The sequence below is a fragment of the Stegastes partitus genome, unplaced genomic scaffold, assembly GCF_000690725.1.
Source record: "Stegastes partitus isolate 25-593 unplaced genomic scaffold, Stegastes_partitus-1.0.2 Scaffold643, whole genome shotgun sequence".
In the NCBI taxonomy this organism is placed as follows: Eukaryota; Metazoa; Chordata; class Actinopteri; family Pomacentridae; genus Stegastes; species Stegastes partitus.
In genome coordinates, this window is record NW_007578374.1 from 201,230 (window position 1) to 223,706 (window position 22,477).

General features: G+C 41.1%; 1 protein-coding gene across 1 annotated transcript in view; it reads left to right on the forward strand.

Moving 5' to 3' along the window:
* Nucleotides 1–22,477, forward strand: part of LOC103363230 (pyruvate carboxylase, mitochondrial-like) — a 182,665-nt gene that overhangs the window by 110,228 nt on the left and 49,960 nt on the right. The window contains exon 11 of the mRNA XM_008289893.1: nucleotides 9,490–9,652. Coding sequence (XP_008288115.1) covers nucleotides 9,490–9,652 — 163 coding nt within the window. The remainder of the gene's footprint in view (nucleotides 1–9,489; nucleotides 9,653–22,477) is intronic.

The window sequence follows — 22,477 nt, forward strand, 5'->3', positions numbered from 1 at the left end:
TAAAAAAAATTAAGGCCAACTTACGAATGCATTTAAAGATGCCTCGAGAAAGTGTGCGTGCAGACATTTAAGCTGAAACCCAAGCTGGGGGTGCAGAGGTGTGCGCCTGCATTTACGCACTGGACTGTTGCCGCTGTAAACTCTGGCTAATAGAATATGCAATAGCAGTTACTGGATTGTAGCCGAAGCAGCGCTGTAAATAATTTGACTCTCCATGTGGCTCTGCAGTTTAGCATGTCTGTGCATCTTGTAAGATATGCGAGAAAAATAAGATATTTACAGGCACACCAGTAGCCTCAAGCGAGTTTGTTGCATAGACAATAGACCCAAATGCCAAATAATGTATTTGGCTGTGAGCTAAAGGTGCTGACAGTTTCAAAGCACACATTCAGTGAGTAGACAAATTCTATGACACATGTGGGGGTTTCCATTTTACTTTTAGATTGTCAGAGATCAAATATAAACTTGGCAGCTAATCAGAAGCCCTAAGCAAGGCAGCGGCCTAACCGGCAAACAGTCAGATGCCAGGCAGGGGAAACAGACATGCAGTATTGGGTCTGGCATCTTAGAGTTAGATTTTCTTTAGCATTGTCAGGAAAAAAAAACAAAACAGAATAGCATCTCTGACACATCAGAACCCTCAAAGCGAGACAAAGCAATGCCCTAGAAGGAGACATTGCAAAAGTTGAAGGCAAAGAATAGGCGTAATATTTAGTTTGACATTTTTGGGTTCTTTCTGTTTTTTAGGAAACTTGTGAAACATAAAAAAACAACATTTCTGGTTAATATCTTTTCTGACAACAAAACAAAGACTCACTGCAAGGTGTGTTTCCATGACTTTCTCTGGCTCCGTGTACAACAGAAAAAGGAGGCGGCATTTTGGTTTGTTGTAATGTAATCATTTGCTCATTTTTGGAATATATGCACTGCTGAACCTAAATATCACCAACAATGATGAGAGCCTCCGGGCAGGTTGTGCATTATTACCTAATGTGATCTTGAGGTTTTGCACTTAAACATGGCCCCCAGTCAACATCTAGTTTTAAGACCTTCATTATTTCAGCTTATGTTGTGCTCACATATTCCAAACTTAATTTTATTTTAATGAAATTCCCACCAACTAATTGACGTTGCAGAACAAACCTTGGGCTTCGGTAGCGTTGCAGCTCCGGTGTGGTTCTTAGCTTGTCGGGCTCGAGGCCAAGTATAATTAAACTGCCATGTGTAGTCTGCTGTGTGCGCAATGCATGATGGGTACATGACAGCGGACGTACACAATATGGAGAGAGGGGGAGGAAGTAGAGGTCAACAACTTCGGAGTGTTAGTAAGCAAACTTGGATTAAGTTTTGGTCATGGATGAATGCAAAATGGGACAAGATGGAAACTGAATTTACAGTAAGAATGCTGGAGTTAATCTAGAACTATTGATTTGTTTTAAATACCTGATTCATTCATAATTGTATCTCTTGCATTGTGTATATGTCAGTAGGAAGACGGGTTAGATGCACGTTTAGTGGTTATTCATTGCTGGTTTTTCTTATTTTGTTGCAGCAGCTAACAAAACAGGGAGGTGGAATCATCATAAAGCATAGCAGCAACTTGCAAAACATCTTATATTTAGCCCAAATGATGTCATGTTTGGGACACACATGCTCGTGGGTGGTTTTAAAGGGACTTCTTTGTGCCTCCACTTCAGTGTCAGACGTGGTAATGTGCACACACTGGCCACTGACTGTATCATGAACGCATGATGAAATCTCGTGCAACCCAATACAGCAGCTCCGCCACGAATTCCGCGCTTATGAACCTTCTGCATGTTCACGTTTTGTTGACGCTGTTATCAAGGTGATAATTCTACTGTACTGAGGTCACAGTGTGAGGGAGGTGTGCATTATGTTTAAGTGTTCTTAACATACATGAGCATGTGATGCAGTCGAGTGCACTGCCACCACACACTGTGACCTTTCTGACAGTGGAAACTCAAAAAGTAAAAGCTTCCCAACAGTAGAATTAATGGTTGAGCTGCCGTGTTGGATGGTGTATTTAACAAAGTGGCCGCCGAGTGCATTTGTCGGTATGGAAACACGGACGTTTGATCTTTGCTGAGATTGTGACGTCGCGCTTATTTAATCCAGAAGCATCAGATCACACTGTGCAGCTATTAGCGTCATTCTTTTCCCCGAGTCTCCGTCGCCAACTCTTCTTATCCCTGCTGATGTTGCCAAACTCTGCGCCGGTACAGATGTTTCAGCTCAATCGTAATCTACGTCGGCGGTTAATCCTATGTGTTCTTTAGCTTCGCCGGCAGTCGCTCGCCGTCAACACGTTCTCCTTGTGTTCATGTGCTGTAGTGCGACTCTTCACTGGAGGCGAATGGCCCTTATCCCCCCCCCCCCCCCCTGCGTAGTTTGGCCTTATTGTGAAACTTGCTAATGATACAAGGGACTTTTATTCTGTAACTGGCTGCACAGATGTTGCTGCAGGCCCTTTAATTTGTCTGAGTCAAATTAGTATACAATGGATTTCATAAACCCTCAAGGGGCCTCATTCAATCAGAGCTGCCGTATGTTTTCAAAGTAGAAGAATTATGCAAGGAATAGAAGTAGGTCAAACTTGATTTATATGTATTAAAATAAAGGAATATCAGCGTACGGATGCCAAATGTTTGACTCTCAACTTGGAAAATGTTCCGTTGTCTCGCCTGCCGCTGAAATGTGTTTTTATTTGCATAATATTAAAGCGCTTCCATTAAAACGTGCTAATTTGCCACCTCATAAGTTGGTATTTTTGAATTTGGATACTTGTCTTTTAAGTGCTGTGTTTTTTTTTTTTTGTACTTTAGCATCACTTTTCATGAATATGCAAATACTCTACAAAAAGTGAGTGGGTTATGTCGTTGAACTGCTGGCAGACTGCATTAACGAACAAACAAATACTTTGACCACGTTTCAGTTTGTGTCCCGTGTGATTGTTCGCAAATTGGCAAGAGAGGATGGAACTTTGTTGTAGAAAAATGTACGTTCACAAGCAAGCGTATTACTTTTTTCAAATCATCCTGTTATAATGCATCTTTTATTCTTAAATGTTTAATTAACATTTCACAGAGTGGATAAAATCTTTTCATATACACTGTTATAAAGGAGCGGGCGTTGTGGTGCGCCACATGAAGACTGGTTAGTATTCTCAGTGTGGCTACAAATTGGCATCCTAATTAAAAAATAAAGTGCAGGGAAACTCTGAACAATTTCCATAACTAGTGTTGGGGCCACGTCTCATAAAGTGGCTCATTTCGTCTTGTCCTTTTCATTATTTCAAGACACGAGTGGAGCCGTCTAATTTGAAAAATCCCAACTTGTTCATGAAAGTGTAACAAAAACATGTCGTCAGCGCTTGTCCAAGTTATCAAGGAAGAATCTGTGTTTTCCACCAACACATTTCACACCAGCCTGATGCATAATTGTCCTTCTGTTTGGCCAGAATGTGGATACAAGATAATTGAGACATTAAGGGAGACGCAAGCCAAGACGGTGTCCAAAATCTGAGCTTATTTGCTAATGTGCGTTCCTTCTGTCTCTCATTCACCCTTCAAGGCGGAGAGGTTTCCCAGTTGTCTGAGTGCGTTTATGTTTGGCAGCGGGCGCGGTTTCTTGGACACAGCTGTTGAAGCATTATGTGTTCCCACCCACTGTGTCTGTCCACTGCTGCATTTAAAATGCGCTCCCAAAAAAAAAAAAACCCTCCCACAAAAAAAAAAGTACTTTTATAGATTTCGACTGCGCTTCAGACTGCGCAAGGTCACGAAGCTTAACCCAGCAAGTCTCATTTGAGCTTTACATTTAAATAAATGCATACAGATGAGCCAAAATTGATGTTAAGGGTTACAGCTCATGGAAATGGAAGAAAAATAAAGTCTCTCTGTCATATTTAAATTCCGTCTTATATTGGGTAATTACTGAATGCAAATTTACATAATGTACTGCTATTTGTGTGTGTCTGCATACATTTGGTCCTGGGTGAAAATGCGTTTCCAGATATGTGTGAATAAACTGTTTTGCACATGTAAACACGGCGTGTGTTAGCGCTGGCATGACAGGTCAAATAGAAAATACTACATTGTGTGCTCAGCTAATGCATGCTCACATTGTCTTGTGGTATTTTTAGATTGTATAAAGCAGAGCTGCACTGCACAGGTGAAAAATGGATATCATTAAAATGTTTCATATCAGGCCGTCGATAATTATTGATCATTCTAGTGACCTGTTTTAAATAAGGGCCAAGAGAAGAGAAGGTTGAATTTACCGCTTTGAAGCTGATGGATGCACTTTGCAGACCTTCCTTTTGGTTTGAAGTATTTATTGCAGCAAGATGGAGCACAAATCCGATACAACTACAGAGAAACACATCTTAAATTACATCACATTTAATCATAGTTACAACTTAATAATACACTCGAAATTGCATTGGTAAATTATGTATATGTTAATATCAATGCAGTTCAATAATTACTGTGATATTAATGTTTCTCTGCAACGTTTTGTTCGTCTGTCACAAGAAAGAGCAAAACCAGAGCTTTGTCATCCTGCTATTTATACATATGTATGTACCAAAACAACATGAACACCAATCAAACTGGTGCAAACAACTTCTGTTTCTTGGTTAAATCAGTCACAAAGTCCTTGTTTTATACACCAACTGCATCAGAGACAGCTTCTCCTGCACAATTAGAAAGAGATGTTTGTACTACTTGAATTAAGTATGTAAAAACACAACAGTTGTTGAATATGTAATACCATTTTGCCCTGATCTCAAGGCTAAGATATAAAACCTACAAGTATTATCATATCAAATGATGGAAGATCTCAATTTCGTACTTGTCTACTCTGAAAGAAAAGACAAGATGGCTTGCTCTTACAAGCTTAAGCTTAAGTGTAACGGTAGATAAATTACCTTGATAATAGCCTCACAGGGTTAACCACTTAATCAGGGCACACAGATTATTTTTTATTTTAATTCAGCAATGACAAATGCACACATGTAAAGGAATTTACATAAATAAATACAAGTAATAAAAGTAAAGGAAGGATCTCATCTTGATTCACATTAAATATGCAAAGCAAGTAAATGGACCTAATATCAGTAAGATACAATGATCAATCAAACGTGAATCAAACTCTTGAACTTGGTAAATAATATTTTACTGTATTTGTGAAATTTAGGGTACATTTTTAAGTCTTTCAGTTTGATGTTTGCAAGATGTAAAACACCACAACACTCCAACAAAAAGAGATAAAATGTAATTTGACTCAGAAAATTAAATTCACATCAAGCCATAATAAACCATATTAGATATTTTTGCTCATCTCAATTTGACTACATGTGTTATAAACATTTACACATACACAGGGGAATATTTTGTACATTCCTACACATTGCAAACATTTGTAATATTTGTCGATCCCTTAGAATTCCTTGGATTTGGTAAACATGCTGTTTATTTGACTTGCAACACTTTCTTTTATAAAAAATCTTTTTATCCTTCTTTAGAAGTTCTGTACTTGTCAGCATGAACGGTAACGCACCAAATCAACACAGGAAATAAAACTGTTTCCGATTTTTCCAGGCTGAATAATTATTCAATTTCAAATAAAGATTGGAGTTTGAAATAATGCAATCAGCAAATTGCAAAAGCTTTTGTGTGCGTCAGTGTTGTGTAGTGTAACTTTTTATCCAGGCTTCCTTTTATGACAGTTGCTCTTTGATGGCGTCTTTCTTTTACTGCTTTACTTTGAAAAAATCACAACAGCTGTCAGAAGAAATAGTAATTAAATATTGTCCCCAAAACATTCAACCCTATTTAAAACTGTGAGTGAGTGGTTTTAATGCTTCATGTGAAGACGTTGCCCCCAAAGACTAAAGTTCTCTCAGAGGGCCTGCTGGTGGTCAGGGAGGCACTAATCTTTCTTTGTAAGTTGCCTCACTCCTGGGAAGTCACGCTCTCGCAGCTTCCGCCTCACCAGAGCTCCAGACTCACTGTCTGCATCACAAGACGTCGGCTTTCTTTCTAGCTCGCTTTGTTTTTTGCATTTCAGTGAGAGGTATTTGCATTGGGGCTTTGCCTTTTGAAGAAGCTACAGAAAGATTTCCGCTGTGTCTTCATACCCAGCGGTGGTTCAGCAGCAGCTCCTCCTTCTGTTCCAACTGAAGCTCTTGTCTTTGATTGTCCTTGGTCATCATCCATCGTTTCCCACAGTACCCTTGTTTTCACCAGCCTCCAATCCCTGATTGACTACAGTAGATCTGTCAGGCAGGTCATCGGTGACCTGTTCTGCATATTTTTCATGAATTTATGCCATGATTTTGGCCTTTAACTCTTTTGTGAGCAGAGTGTCCCATTTAGTAGCTCTCAGTTAATTTTGTCCGGAACAGCTGCAGGAAAGGCTTCACATGTGACACTGTCACGTATGACCCTCCAGAAGGACAATCTGTGATCTCCACCAGAGAATACTTCACGCATGAACTCGGGGATATCGATGTCCTGCCACGTTGGCACCAGGTGTCGGGTATTTGCCGAAGCCAGGACGAGAGCGGCGGCCTCTCGTTGTTCCAACAGTCTTGCCGCGATCTTCTTCCTCCGTGGCGACTCGGTAACAAGCTGGTGTTTGGGGAGATTGAACTGTTCCTGAGCTGCTGCCAGATGTCTCCTTTTTTTCAGTGGATATGAAAGTACTGCCACCATTTTCTCGTACACATCACTGGTTCTGTCCATTCTTTTGTCCTTCCCTGCTGCCCCTGGGAAAAAAAGAAGAGAAAATCAGCAATACAAGCCACTATTAATGAATGCAGAAAAGTAATTCATTAAATAAGTGCAATAAAAACACACAAATAGTTCTGAAAGAAAAGCTGCTGCCCAAAAATAAGTATTATATTTAAAAAGAACATGATGTGCCAAGCTGAAGCCTTGCACTATAAATAGTTTTCTTTTAACGTTGCAGTCTTATTATAATATTTTTGTTATTATATAATATTTTTACTATTTAAATTAAGAGAGGAAGGACTTTTTGTCTCATTTGACTTTGAGAATATTCCTGTTGTCGTGCACCTACAATAATAAAACCCCAAAAACTAACCGTGGACGACCATGAAACTCCTAAATGTTGCTCATCAATAGCAAATGATGGTGCAAACATTGCAGCTGAGTCCAGTTGGTAAGTGGAATGGCTTTCACCAAATCCGCCCCACTGTCTGCGGTGATGCACACCTGGTTGTTTTTATTCAGACACCATGGGACCGGTGCATCAAAGTGCAATCAATTCCCCCATGCGGTTCCCTGGAAAATATTCTGCCTCCACTCTCCACACCCCATTCAGTGTGGGAAATGAACAGTTAGGCTAATACAAGGCTCACAGGTGCGACTCAACCAGGTGGTGGAGGATGTGGAAAAGCAGGAGACCGGGCTCGTTTTGTACTGATTCCCCAAACTCTCAAAAACAAAAACAACACAACAACTTTTCTTTGAAAAGTGCTGGCAATACAATATATCGAGGGTCAACCACGCTGAGAGGCTTTCTGAAGCCAGACTCCTCAAACATGCTGACTGGAGGCATATGCTTACCAAGACAGTTGGCTGCTGCGTATGCCCTTGTACCGTTCTGACGTTTTGTCATATCGTATTGTTGCTGAGTTCCTCTCCGTCATGGACCGCCTGTGGGTTGTTTCTTGATAAGTAGCAGATGGTGACAAATTAAGCATCTTAGCAAGGTGTTAAACCACCATGTGCCACCAAACATCATTCTTCCAAAGATACAAAACATAGATTTGGTGTTTTGATGGTGGTGATGGTGGTGGAGAGCACTGTCTGACATGTTGGTCCAAAATCTCCATTAGGTTGAGATCTGATCTTGTGCTTCACCTGTTGTACACTACAGACAGAAATGAATGAATGAATGAAAAATACTTTATTTATCCCAGAAGGGAAATTCAAGAAACACCGTCATCCTGGAAGCAACCTCTCCTCTCATTAGATAAAGGTGATCGCTCAGCACAAACAGTATTGACTTGCAGGGATTTTAAGTGGACAAATGGACTCAAACCAGACCAGCAAAATTCCCACCACAACACAATGGAGCCACCAGCTCCCCTCACTGCAGAGGTCAAGTGCTCAGGTTATTCCTTTAATTTGTCACCCATCTGTAGGTCATGACTGATGATGGTGGAAGCCATTAAGGTGATAAAATAGGTTTGTTGTATCCCTGCTGTTGGTTAGGAGGATTTTCCTGCACAGTTTACACTTTCCAGTATTCTTATGTTAGTCAGACTAGAAAAAAAACACAAAACTACCACACTGGCGAGCCAACCTGTCTCTATTTTTACCCACTATTTCCTCACCGTCTGCACTTATTTTCTCACTCTGCTGCTGTTGTTGTCACATGTTGATGTTACGACTGCAACCACAACAATCTGTTAAATGATTGGCTGTTTGCATGTCACTCGTAGCAACGTGTGATCGGCTGTTTCTGCACCACAGAGGGAGACTGTTCATGCAGCTGAACTTCTTGCTTTCGTTGCGTGCAATTACTGTGGTTTGCATTTATTGCATTCAAGTGAAACTACAGCGCACTCGATGGCATTGCTCATAATGAAGTGTCCATCGTCGACATACTGGCATCATTTTATCTTCCAGCTCTTTTACAAAGTTGAAGAAAATGAACTCAGACAGCTCAGGTCAGATTAAACATATACAGGGTTGATATTTGCCATTCTTCCAAAATGAAATAACCCAAGGATAGTACTTGTTTGGTCTGAACAAGCAAGAGAATTGAACAATCTTGAGTTATCTGGCAAGTTATATTTGACTGGTTATTTGCAAGCAGTTTCTTCATTACTCACAGAAGTGGTAGAAAAACATACTGGACGTCTTTGCAGCCGTGTGTCAACATCAGTGTGAATGAAGCATTCAAATGAAACAAACATACTAGTCCTCAAGACGCACTGGTCTGGGCGTACATACCGTAGGACCTGGTTTATCTGAGGTTGTTTTTAGCACCTTAGGATACCTACTAAACTTTACCAAACAAAGAGTTATGCTGCTAATTTATCACTTGGATTCCAATATGGAAAACTGGATTTTCTGTGTTCCGTTTGCTTTCCCTGGAGTCATTGTTTCAGCAACATCGAATTATTACAAAAGTTTTAAGAGGTGTCTAAGGGATTGCTTTCTTGTCACGCATCATCAGTTCATTTGCTCAAGTGATGAATGCTGCAAAAATCACATCTATTTAATGTCCCCTCCTTCTCCGCCCTGATATCAGGCCAAGAATAGCTCAAAGTCTGTATATTGAGTAAATGACCTTACTGGTCTTTTAGGCCTTGATGTAAGTGGGGAAAATGTTCTCCACAGTCACATCAAGGGAAATAAAGGGCTATTCACACCATATTTAGGTTGTCAATTAATTTATTCACCTCATCTCCTCTCTCTCTCTCTACAACAGTGTGGACCTGGTTCACGCCCAGCTGCATGTGTGCGAAGGCCGCAGCCTGCCGGAGCTCAGCCTGAAACAAGACAAGATCAGGGTTAACGGATGTGCGATCCAGTGCAGAGTGACGACCGAAGATCCGGCCAGAGGCTTCCAACCAGACACCGGGAGGATTGAGGTAGGCTTTTTCTTAAAATCACTTTAAGGCCATTGCTGTGTTGTGGTCAGTGCTGTGGAGAGCAGTACAATTCCCCGTCCCAGATATGGCGTTTAGAAAGCCTGAAGAGTGTCTGCAAATTGGGGTGATTAATTATAAATATATATTGTGTATATACCTCAAATAATAGTCAAACGAGAGCAGAAATGAAGAAATGATTTTAAGAGCAGTGAAGCCGTCATGCTTCATGTGTTTGTTTTATTTTAGTGTCACACCAAGTACATGGCACATTTTGTTTATACGGGTTAAAAGTCCCCTGCTGCATGAGTGCATATGTGGCATTGAGACAACAGTGAAGTCACGGATTGATATGTTTGACTTTTACATAGTCTACACTACATACTTCTGGAGCGTATTCATTTTTAATCAATCTAAACATGAAAAGTTTGGGTTGATCCACATCAGCACATTTGATGCTTCTTCCACCTGTCAAATGTAGACTGTGCATTTAAAATAATGTCCACTATAGAACACATTTGTAATATAGGCTTGTTTTATATGGTTTTATTTATGCTTGCAAACCAAAACAATGAACTTGAAGCTGAGTTGCAGAGTGAGGTGTTGATTTTCTGTGGGACCTGTAGTAGGAGCTTCTTTCACATCTTAAATGATTCAGTGTTGATAAAAATATAACTTAAAGAGCTCATAATATGCAAATTTACAGACATAATTTTATTTTGGAGGTTTTCTAGAATATATTTAAAAGCTTTTTTTCTCATGTTGTACGTCACTGCAGCACCTGAAACTCTCCATTTTAACCTCTTTAAGGCCGCCTCCCTCGTCTGCTCTGATTGGTCAGCTGGCCTCACGATAACGGGGCTGTTACGATCCAGCCTCTAGGATCAGCTGGATGTAGCAACAAAAGCAGTTGTTGTTGGTTGAAGTAAAGCAATTTATTGCTCAGCAACGTAAATGAACACAAACGGTGATAATACAAAGAAAACGAGTGGATGTTGCTAAAATCAATAAGAACAAAACCAAACTTAAATCCAAAAGCAACACTCACACCCAGCAAAAGTGTCTCAAAACACACATTAAACAGAGACACGAGTAGCTTCTACACTGAGTTATGCAGCTGCTAACTGGAGCTGCAGTCTTCACTAAGCCTCGAGTAACCGTCACACGAAGCTGCCAACAGAAGTTATGGTTGAACACAGGAAACATAAAAACACAAAACAAGAGGCACCAGGTCGAACTGTTCACACCAAATCCCAGCCGCCCCAACTGAGAGTTTGGTTGAGGCTTTATCATCCAGATGCGTTGATTGTTGCAGGTTGACTGGCTGAGGGTAGAGGGAACTGGTTGGTGGTCCAATCAGGGATGGGAGGCGGGAAGAACTAGAGCTGGGGCGCAGGTCTGGAGCTCCAGGCTAATTAGCTGCAGTGGCAGGCAGCTGGGGCTGGAGCAGACTCTCCAGTCAGCTACAGCAGTGTTTACGTCAGTCCTCTCCCTGTACAGAGCTCACAAATGATCCACCACAATACAAAACGGCACAAACGCCATCGATGGTTATGTACTGTAACCACAAATCTCTATGTAAAAGGACGTTACACTTAGCAGAAGCAGCTCTAGCCGGGAAATAATGATGGGGAGTTGCTTATTTTTTGTTTTAGATCGTGAAAAACTATTCACTCTATAGGAAAATATGTTACTCAGTGATGTATAGCTGAAGAAAAGCCTGGACTTTAAGTGAGACGAGACGAGAGAATTACTCCTTGTGGTGTATATTTTTGGTTTTACAAGTTTTTAGACCATTTCCATCCACAAAAAAGTAGCTATACAACACACCAATGTAAAGGAAAAAGCACAATATGCATAATATGGGCGCTTAAATTAAGGGTTATGGTAGGACGAACCAGAATGTCCTCGTCCAGGTGGGTGTACATGCATTTGAACATGTGCCCACAACCACAGCTGCAGAGCTCAACCAGCACTCAAAAATCCACTGCAATAGCTTTTAGTGCCGCAGTTTTAAATTATAAATGATGTGTGTTTACATGAACATGAGCATCTCGGTTGTGATCGAGTTTTTAAGCTATACCATGTTTGTGTATTAAACTGAGCTGGAACATGTCCCCATCCTGGTTTTTATAACCCCTAAATTTGCTAGCTAGAGTAACGGAAACTTAAATAGATAATGAAAAAGTTAAATTTAGTAGTAGTAATGGGAGCAAATGTTAAAATACTGACATGCTTGTCTGTTGTAGACAGGTTACAGGGTGTGTTTTTGTAAGTACACCCAGTAGAACAACTCAGGTTAATGGCCCCAGTCAAAATAATTCAGAGTTACCAGAATACTAGTGTTTATCATTTATGCATAAAAAGGTTTCTCTGTTCCATGCAAATGTCAACCTGAACATGATCTTAACCAGGTCTCCTTAACTTGTGTCAACACACTCATGTCTTATGAAGTCTGAGAGCAGGATGACAGGATTTCTGCTCGTTTGTTGTGTTGATTTGTGTTGTTCACACTGGTGCGTATTTAGTTTAGAAATGCTGTCCAGTGTTTTTTAAGTACTTGGTGTGGGGAGCATGTCCGTGTGTCTCTGTGATTCTTCTGTGACAGTGTTCACACATGAGAAGACACAAAGGTCAGTATATACGAGCTCTCTGTATCCACCCACAGGCACGTATCCTGTATACTGCCCCACCATATATGCCATTGCTTATTGTGTCTCTACAAATCTCTCTCTGGCTGATGAGGTCTGATCCCTGGATGCTTTTGCTGTCAGGTCTTCTTGCTCTTCACCCCAGACAGTCCGCCCAGCCACCCCCTTTTCCTCTTTCCTCCGTCTCCCATCCGATATCTTCTCCTTACGTTTAATGGTTTCCTTCCTGCTTCTCTTTTATAGGCCCTAACGGTGTCAGAAAGTGATTAATTAAACGGTAATGGGAGAGCATTCGGATCAATAAAATGATTAGAATTAAACCGAGGTTTAATAAAAACTGCTAAAAAAAACGAGTAAAACCTTGTGTTGAAGATAATAAGAAAAACAAGTGATGTTGACCTCAGCAGCTCAGCGTGGTGCTAAGGTCTGCTGCCTAAACTGTGGCAAATATAATGGATTCTGCTCAGGGGGAAAGAAAGTGGAATTAATTCTTTATCAATACGGAGAAACACAAGCAAGGAAATGTGATGTGCACTCTCCCTCATTATCCTATCAAATAGCAATGAGAGCTGATACCATGTTGTCTGAATTTTACATTAACTGCAGTTGGAAGCAGATATGTTTAATTTAACTGATTAGGAATATATTACCCAACAAGGCAAAAGCTGAAGGACGTACATGTCAGAAAATGTATTGTAGATTAGCTGTAGTATCGGGTTGTGCCACCAGGGGGAGCTTCTTATTGTTTCGCTCGGTAGCAACCTGTGGACGCACTTGGACTGCTGGTAGATCCATGTTGGCAAGCAGAGAGCATTATGGGATATTGGCTAGTAAAGTGCAACCATGAGGAAGTCTTCTGTGCTGCTTTATGCCGACAGGCCGAAACTGTTGTCTTGTAGTTGAGCTACAGTGTGCTATGGCTAGTGGCTTATGATCTATTCCAATGAATTAGCCTGTGTTGCGCTTAAAGCAGCTTCATCAGGACAGTGCTTGTTTCATTTCTTTATATTAATTATTACGGTGGCCGACGGAGGCAAATGACGCACACGTACACAAACAAGCTGCATACACTTGAATGTGTTGCATAAACAGAAACGTGCTGCAAAAAGAAAACAGTCACAGTCACACAGCGGAAGTGCCACAGGGGCAGTTTTTAAGTCTTCAGCCTTTCAGTCACTGTGATTATATGGGTGCTGCGGTGGTGTTTTACTACCGTCTCCCTGTGTTCTCTCTGTTATTTAGGTTTATCCATGGAGACCAGAGAGTACATACCTTTTCATACAGCTTTTCCCTCAACTAACGTGTCTCACTCACCGTTGTCGGCGTCTCAGGTGAAAAGCTCACTACTGCCCCTAGAGGCCTGGGGCACTTCTGTTACGCAGCCTTTTCTTTTTGCATTTGTTTTCATCCATGCAGCGTTTTCCTTTCGCAGTGCGTTTCTGTTTATGCAGCGCATTCATGTACATGCAGCTCGTTTGTGTATATGCACGTCATATGCCCCCCGTAGGCCACCGTACATTATTGATTGATAAGGCTGCTAAGTACGGTTTAAAAAATAGTTCAACATTGCATCCTCAAGTGGAAAATTTAAATTCCCAGAGACCCTCTGCTGTCTTTCCTTTCCCCTTCCCGTGACTTGTCGTGGGAGCTGTGTATGAAATACTGCCGCTGCTGCCTGGTGACTTAACAGTGATTTTCGACTCCTTGACTGTGATTGAATTCGACTTGCACTGGTGGCTTTCCAATCAAACAAATCATCTGTCTCTCGGTCCTGATCGAGGTGGAAAATGAGCGGTTGTGTTGTGCACATGGATTTATTTAAATGGATCTGAGTCCATTAATTCATCTCCCAGGGGCTGCTGTTTTAGTTTATTAGCAGTTTGTGACTCAGTGATCAGACCCAATTAAACCTGACTGTATCAGCACGTTTAGATGAAACGTTTAGCCGACAATCTAGCTGTTTTGATTTGTATTGAAGCGAGCAGCATATATTTCAGATTCATATTTCACTTGAGCTTGCAGGCTGAAACGTATAATCTATTTAAATAACATCCCATTTATGTGGCATTGTCACTTTCAGGGTGCGTTAGCTCTCAGTGTGAAATTGTCACAACAGTAGCCAGAGAGTAGGTTGTGACCTTTCCACTTCAAGGACTTTCTATGTTGCTTCCACCCCATATTTTTCTCTCTTCAGCTCCCTCGGCGTTGCTCGATTCCTCCTTCGCACCTACCACTCATCTTAAGATAATGCACATCGTTCCCATATCCCTTAAACGTCTCCTGTCTCCCTTATTTATATCGTCTTTACCATCTCTCTTTTTCTTTACACCATTTATCTGTGCTGTTGATCGAGGAAACATAGCATACATAGGTCAACACAGCAATAACTCCCCCACCACCACCACCACCGCCACCACCCCGCCGCCATCACCATGCAATATGAATGAAGCAAACACAACACAGAAAAGCTTGGATGGAGGAATGCCACATTTGAGGAACGCATGAATAAATGATCACTGGTGGGCTGTGACAAGGTCAACGAGCAGCGGAGTGAAGGGCAGGAGGGGAACGCTGTCCCGTTATAGCATTTTAGTCACATGAGGTGCCCGCGGCGACTTGGATAATTGGTTTTTAAAATGAAGATGGAGTAACTCCTTTACCCTTTTTAGAGCTGATAGAGATACCCCACAACATGATAACATGATGCTCAAATCTTTACAAGCGCAAATCGTTGTCACTGAGTAGATTTTAACAAAGCTGCAATGGCATAAAACTTTGTACTAGCGGCGATGGCACTGTCACTCGCTCACTGCGTTCAGTTCTTCGTCAGTTGTGTCAACAGGAGAGGGCAGAAGTCATACACTGTACTGAAAAGGCTACTTCTTACATAATGCAGCAAAAATCGGCAATCCTCTGCACTGTGACAGAGCATCAGGCATATTTTCTATCTTAGAAAAGCATGACAAAAATACCAGCAGAGCAGATGGGAGAGGTGGGACATTGGGTGTTGGAAATACGAGAGGCAGGAAGGAGAGATAAACCAGAATTGGAAGAACACAATATGCGGAAAAAGTTTTTTTTTTTTTCATTTCCTGTGTAGAGAGCAGAGTGATGTGCGTGCCAAACAAAAGCAAAGATCCAAAAGGTCGACTTAGCAACTTGTTTTTGCATCTGTTTGACTTCTTTTTCTGTTCTTGAGAGTATAAAATGATAAAGGAAGCGGTCCTGTGACAGTTTTCTACCTTGTTTTCTTGTCTCTTTTTAGCAGAGCTTTCAGAGCAGGTGTAGGAAGTGGGCATGGGGAGAGACGGGAAACAGAGAGGATGCACATGACCCACATTTGCACAGTTGCGTCCCTCGCTGTTGCACTGTGTGTCTGCTTTGTAACTGTTCATTGCATTGCTGGCAGTTTTCTGTTCTATGGCAATGGCAGAGAATAACAGTGTTTTGTTATTATGGGAATAGAATTATGCCTCAGCCCTTCTGACCTTTATAGTTTGTCTTCTCACCTGGACCTGAACACACCACCTGATTCACACATGTTGGTCCTGATACGATCGGGGTCATTTAATATTTAGTACCTGCTGATACCAGTTTCCTAGGTAATGCATACTTCAAACACTGTAAATCAGCTGTAATACCTGTAGCTAGTAGGGGATCACCATGACAGAGTATTCTCTGAGGACTAATGACCTCTGTGCGTTGAATCAAGCTGAGATAAACTAGGATGCTGTTCTTATATCTCAGTGGCATAAACAGCTGTTTTGGTGGCCTATATCACATGCCCATATGACAGACAAAGAATCAGGCTTAGTTTTTCTGACATTTACGATCAATTAGAAATTGCTGTGGTTGGACCTAGATGTAGTCGTCCTCAAATGTATTCATCCCCTTCCATTAAAGAAAAGGCAAAATTAACAATCGTCATGCAAATAACTAGAAACTGAAAAAAGTACGAATAAATAAAAATTTGCTAAATTAGAATTTAGTGAAATAAGACATTGCTTTTGAATTATGATTGAAAAGAATAATTAAAAAAAAACAAACAAAACTTTCCCGAGAGCCCTTTACTGATGAAAATAAAACACCTGTCAACAGGTGCAGAAGTCTGATTGAGAGTTACAGAAAACACTTGATTGGCTTAAAGGGTTGTTCAACTAAATATTAATTTACAGGTCCCATCATGCTTGTTTGTTTTTTTTCTTCAGTTTTTTTCCCTTCTTTAATGTGAGGGTATGAATAGATTTGAGAATAGGTTAGGGTTGGGTTTAGGACATCTTTTATGGTTGACAGGCTTTACGATCACATATCATCCCCGTACGTATGGGCCAGTAGGGACCTCCTCCATCTTAGCATGCTCAGTAGGTAGTAGGAGTCATCACCTACTCTGATGATTGATTCATCGAAAGCCCCAATAACATCAGTGACATTGGAGCTCTGTAACATGTGGTAAACCGAGCAACAGGGTGTATTTTAGTCCTTATCTAAATGGAACCAAGTAGGTTTGGTGCCTGAACTCCAACAAACGACTTCAAATGCTAGTAAATGCAGAATGAAGTCAAAACAAAGTTATAAAATAGCCCCATAACAATGGTCCAAGACAGGACTCCAACTCAAGCCTTCCTGCCGAAACTCTGCAGCCCCACTTGATATTAAACAAGGTGATAATTGAGCATCATTAAATGGGGTGGCAGTGTCCTCCAGAGACTACTAGAAGATGGGTGCGATCCCTTCTGATGTCAGATTGTAACGGCCGTTTAATGACCCGAGAACATCTAAAGCCAGGTGACCATTCCCTCACCTGCACAGTCCCTCTCAGGCTGGTTCCTGGTTTAAATACCTGACAGATGTTTGCCAGTAAATAATAGATACGCCGTGTTGTATCAGTGAATTAAGCAGGCCACCAGAGCAAGCGCAGTTGTATTTTTAGCACACAAAGTTCAATATTATATTTGATAATTAGGATTCTGCAACTTTGATTTATTTATTTTAATACAGGAAATGAATAAATGATTAAAAATGTACATGCATTTTAATCAGCCCATGTAAAATTAACCAGCTTCATGCGATGCTGAGGCCCAGGGAGGACGTCGAGTTTTAATTGGCCGTGCGAAGCGAAGACTTGCTGCTGCTTTTGGAGCAAAACACAGTTCGGTAATGCCGCTGAAAGATTCGCACATGGTGTAAATCATATTAGAGTGTCGTAACTGTGACTAGTTCTTTTTCCCACGGCACCTTTGCGGTACCGTGACGCTACAGTGTCTGCTTCGAGATGCTTCGCTTTTGCATAACTTCGATTCGGGCGGAACAGGCTCGAAAAAGATGTTGACGCTTTAACGTGTGAGGCAACAAAATACGAGGAGGTACACGGCGGGAAAATAAGGTGTGAGCGAGGGATGAGGTTTGAGGGGAGGCGAGGAGTGATGGATGTCGTAGCATGAGGGTAGCAGCAGCCTCTTGACAGGATGACGGGGAGGGAGGGAGGGATGGACTGCATGCTTGGAGATCAAGCTCACAGGGAGGGAAGGCAGGAGGGAGCGTATTAAAGCAGCACCTCGACTGCTTCACGGTGTATCCGCCAGCCTTTTTTGGCACATAAGCTCTGTGATCAGTTTAGCTTTGCGAGATGTGAAGGTGATTGTAAGAAGCACAAGAGGGAAAAGCCTTTAGTCCCATAGTGTGATAAGTGGATGATGGAGACAATTTACTGAAGCCTGAAATCACGTTACTCCTGTAAAATAAAGGCGGAGGGAAATGCGACTTTGTTGTGCGCAGCGGGGAAAACAGTAGGGGTGAATCAGATATTTTTTTCATAGTGTACAGAAGTGAAGGAATGAATGAATAAGAGGCGTGTGTGATATTTGTCTCTGTCTACGTCTGATAGCATTATCAAGGGAGCCGCGATCACCCTTCTTTTGTCTTTCCATTTATCTGCTGATCTATCCATCAATCTCTCGCCGCAGATATCTCAATTTATATGTAATGAATCACTCCATCATGGCCCGCCACCTCTGTCTCTTTCCATCTTCGCTCCTGCATTTCCATCGTGCCGAACCTCTCCCCCGATTCCTTGCCAACATTGCCCTTTTCTCCCAATTTTTCATTAGTTATTACCTTATTTCTAGACTTGTTCTCCCTCAGTCTATCCATCCATCAATCTTGTCTCTCTCGTCCTGCCTCTTCCCAACAACCTTTTGTATTTTTCTTTCTCACCCCCGCTTCCTCACCTTCAGCAGCGAGTAATGAGGCCAACGCTCTTCCTCTCTCTCCTCCCAGTGTTCCTATTATTCCACCTCCTCCTGTTGCTCAGCAGCTCATTTCCACTTCTTCCTTTTCCTCTCCTCCACTTTGCCTCCCCTCTTTCCTTCCCTTCCACTGTCAATTGGCATTTTTCTTGAATCCAAACCATGTCGCTCCACGGGAAGTGAAGCCCGTGCTCCGGCAGTATTCTTAGCCTGGAGGGAGCCACAAGACCTCACGACTTCATCCTCTCATCCCTCTTTCATTCCCCTCTACCAGTCCAAATTTGAATATCAGAAAAGACTTTAACTGTCATCCCGGTAATTCTCGCCATAAATCAGTTGTCTTTTCTCGGCGACGTGTCAGCCAGCGTTACTCACATCTGTCTCTGTATCTGCGCCACCCAAACCCAAACATGCATCCTTCTTCTTGTTTGTTTCTTTTATTGGAACACATTTGCATGCGTCACTCAATGTATTAATAATATGTCGTACGACGCTGCTGTGTGTGTGTGTGTTTGTGTGCTGTCATCCCTCCAAAGAACAATTTTGAGCTTGAAAATAGGTTGAGTCCCAATTAGACAAAGTGTGTTTGTCTTGCACATAAAAAAAAACAACCTTTAGTTCCTGCACCTACATCACAGATTGTCTGATTCATCACCATTATGTTTAATTTTCTTCATCTCCATTAACAAAAACCGCCAGTCACCTATGTAACTGGTGGTAAAAGAGAACAGAAAAAACTTCTAAATCATTTCCTCAATACTTGCTTACATTTTTAATTCTTTTATAAATGTAGTTCATTTGAATTTGGGAAATCAAACGCGTAAAATATGCGACATTACTGGCTTTATCAATCAGTTAAAGCGACGCCGTTCTGTCATTCAGACAAAGATCACTTTTAATGTTTCCCACAGCTTCCAGCGACAGAAAGATATCCGTCACATGCCAGAGTGGTGACATATAATCAGCATTAATGCCCTGATAAACAATATTAAATATAAATCAACGGCACGCTCATCAAACTGTCCGAATAACTAATCGCAGAGTTTATTTTTGATTTCCTAAACACTGACAATTCCTTCCATTCGTAATGATAATCTAACAACTACTTGTGAAATAATAGATGAGTAAATTAATATAGTATCATTGTAATAAAACATATTATACAGGTATTTGGTAAAGTTAAAGGAAATACTCTTACAATCAACTGGAAGCAACAACTCACACTTCAGCTCCTGTAAAGTCTGGATTAAATTCATAGGTGTTAAGTCTCTTCACTGTGACCTGTTCATCGCAGTACGGTTTGATTTTTATGGACATTTTATGTTAGTAAAAGATGTAAAACTCAAGGATAAAGTGAACAACAAAGATGTGTAACTTGCATGCATGGCCTGTGTGTCCCCCTCTGATGCATTCAGTTCAGACTTGTTTCATGTTTAAAGTCACAGATTGTTGTTGCGACCAGAAAACCCACCAGGATGCTCATTCAGACACATTCAACTGAAAGGAGTGCCGTCATTTCAGCTCATTTTGGGCTGTTTTTGAAACCTCAAAACCCGTGATGGGTACCAACACCGAAAGAATACCAAGAAAGCAGAACCACAGGGCGAGTATCAGGTACACAGGCTGTTCACATGACCCCTTGTTAACTCTGGTAACATCCAGGACCCCTGACCAGGAGTTAGAACACAAGAAACACACCTGCAGGAGGGCAAACCACCAGCACTGTAGCTGCAGACGCACACAAAGCAGGTACAAGGTGTAATTTCCAAGGAAGCGATCTCTGACCTCAAGAAGGTCACGCGTGGAGTTTTTCCAGCGTGAGCCGACTGTCTCATGCAGTGTGTGTGTGTGTGTGTGTATTGTGCTGTTGGGTAACTGTGAACGACTGCATCACTGTCATATTTGTTGTTTGTATATTTGTGTTAAGTTTGTTTGGTTTCTTTACATCATCTCATGCATTGAGTCCAATCCGATGTTCTCCCCTCCTCACTCCATTTCTGCCACTCATCACCGTTGTAATTATGGGACCAAACTAACGCAGTGTTTTATGGAGTGACATTTCTCCCATTCCTCGATTACTTCACTCTCCACTCAATTCTCCGCTCATTCATTTGGTGGCATCGTCCAATTACTGTCTCCTTTTCTTGCTCGTTCTCTGCCTCTCTGAAGCCGCTCCTCTCCTCCTGCCTGCGTGTCATCATCATTTGTAATTTAATTCATCCAGCTAGCCGGCAAAAATCGTTGCTGGTAATATACATCCTCCATAGAAATCATTAATAATGTGGACTCACACCTTTTTAATCACGGATATCCAACAATAGACTCGACAGATGAATGGTCAGCGTTGGAGGTTTTTTAATTGCTTTGCACATAAGAGTCAATACGGAGAGACAAGTTTCTCACTTGTACCTGCCGCTCATCCAGGAAAAAATCCATTGTCATTCAAAGAGCCGGGCTTATTGAAAATCTGGGGGAAACATGCATGAGTGCACACTCTGAAATGCTCCGTCACACTCTCAATTTTCAGTTTAACTGCTCCAGATTCCACGTGTCTTAAAGGAAATCCCAACTATTACAGAGTATTGATGAAATGGATTTTTTTGGAATCGTTGCCGTTGCTGCGTCTTCCTTCAGTTGCAATGCCGATAAGCCCCTCCCAGACTAGTTAAATAGCTCCTGTGATTTGTATGTTGCAGAAGGGAATCGTCAATGAGGAATGTAACAGAAAACAAAACAACAACAATGTTTTTAAGCCAACATTTTCTCACTTAAGTCAACGAACCCAAACCAGTTTCATGTAATTAATGCAACAAGAAAATAGGAACCAACTTATTTCTCAGTTACTCAGTGTTTCAGAATCAGAAAAACTTTATTGATCCTCTTGGGGAAATCGCTTTCAGTTACAGATGCTCCCAATCAAAAGTCTTAAAGCAAAAATGTATAATTAAATGTAAAGTATTAATATGAAAATAAAATAAAACACAAAAAAATAAATGTAAATTCTGCTGTTGTATGTGTATATACAGTGTAATAATAATAATAATAATAATAATAATAATACCATTTGGATTATTGCACATTATTAAAAAGCCCAAAGTCCAAGTTAAACCTGTTCACTCAGAGTGTCTGACACTCAGAGCGAAGAGTTGTACAATCTGATGGCCACAGGCAGGAATGATTTCCTGTGGAGCTTTTTTTTGTTCCCGTTACATTTGTACTCACTGTGGACTCATTTTCACAGCAATATAAAGTCCTGCATCTCTCTGGAAGCAGCACAGCCGTGGTTAGAAGAGGAGAGAACTCCAAATTTTCTATGCAGTATAAAAAAGTTAGGGTTGCAATATATCATTAAAAAAAAAAAAACCCAAGTTGAATTTCTTTGAATATTTTACAGTTCAGTAAACCTGGAATCAACATGTGCAATATTGTAAGTGTCCAAAGGTCTAGCCAATACTGAGGGGGCAAAAAGTCACTACATACTTGGTGCAAACACAGCCTGCAGTTCAACCCAGATCAGAGTCAGCCTCATTGGCCAAGTGTGTGCACATATACAAGGAATGACTGAATCTTTACTTCACCTTCACAAAAACACAGTGCAACAGTTTGAAGAAAGTAAAGTCAGTGTTTCATATGCATGAAACAGCATATTTAAAATACAGTTATTAACAATAGATACAGGGATTTATACACACTAACCAGAAAAGGCCTTGAATTTTTGTGTCATGACCGTTGCCCACAGCTGACTCACCAAACACTTCACACTTGTACCGAGTAGCTCAGATTTTTTTCTTTTTTGCAGAATCTGGTTTGAGCTAATTATTTATTTTTTGAAATTTTAGTTAGGTTTTTGCAACGGAACCACACTCACAGATGATTAGTTTAAAGGCTGTTAGAAAGTACAAAATCCAGTGGTCCATTCTGTTTTTACAAGG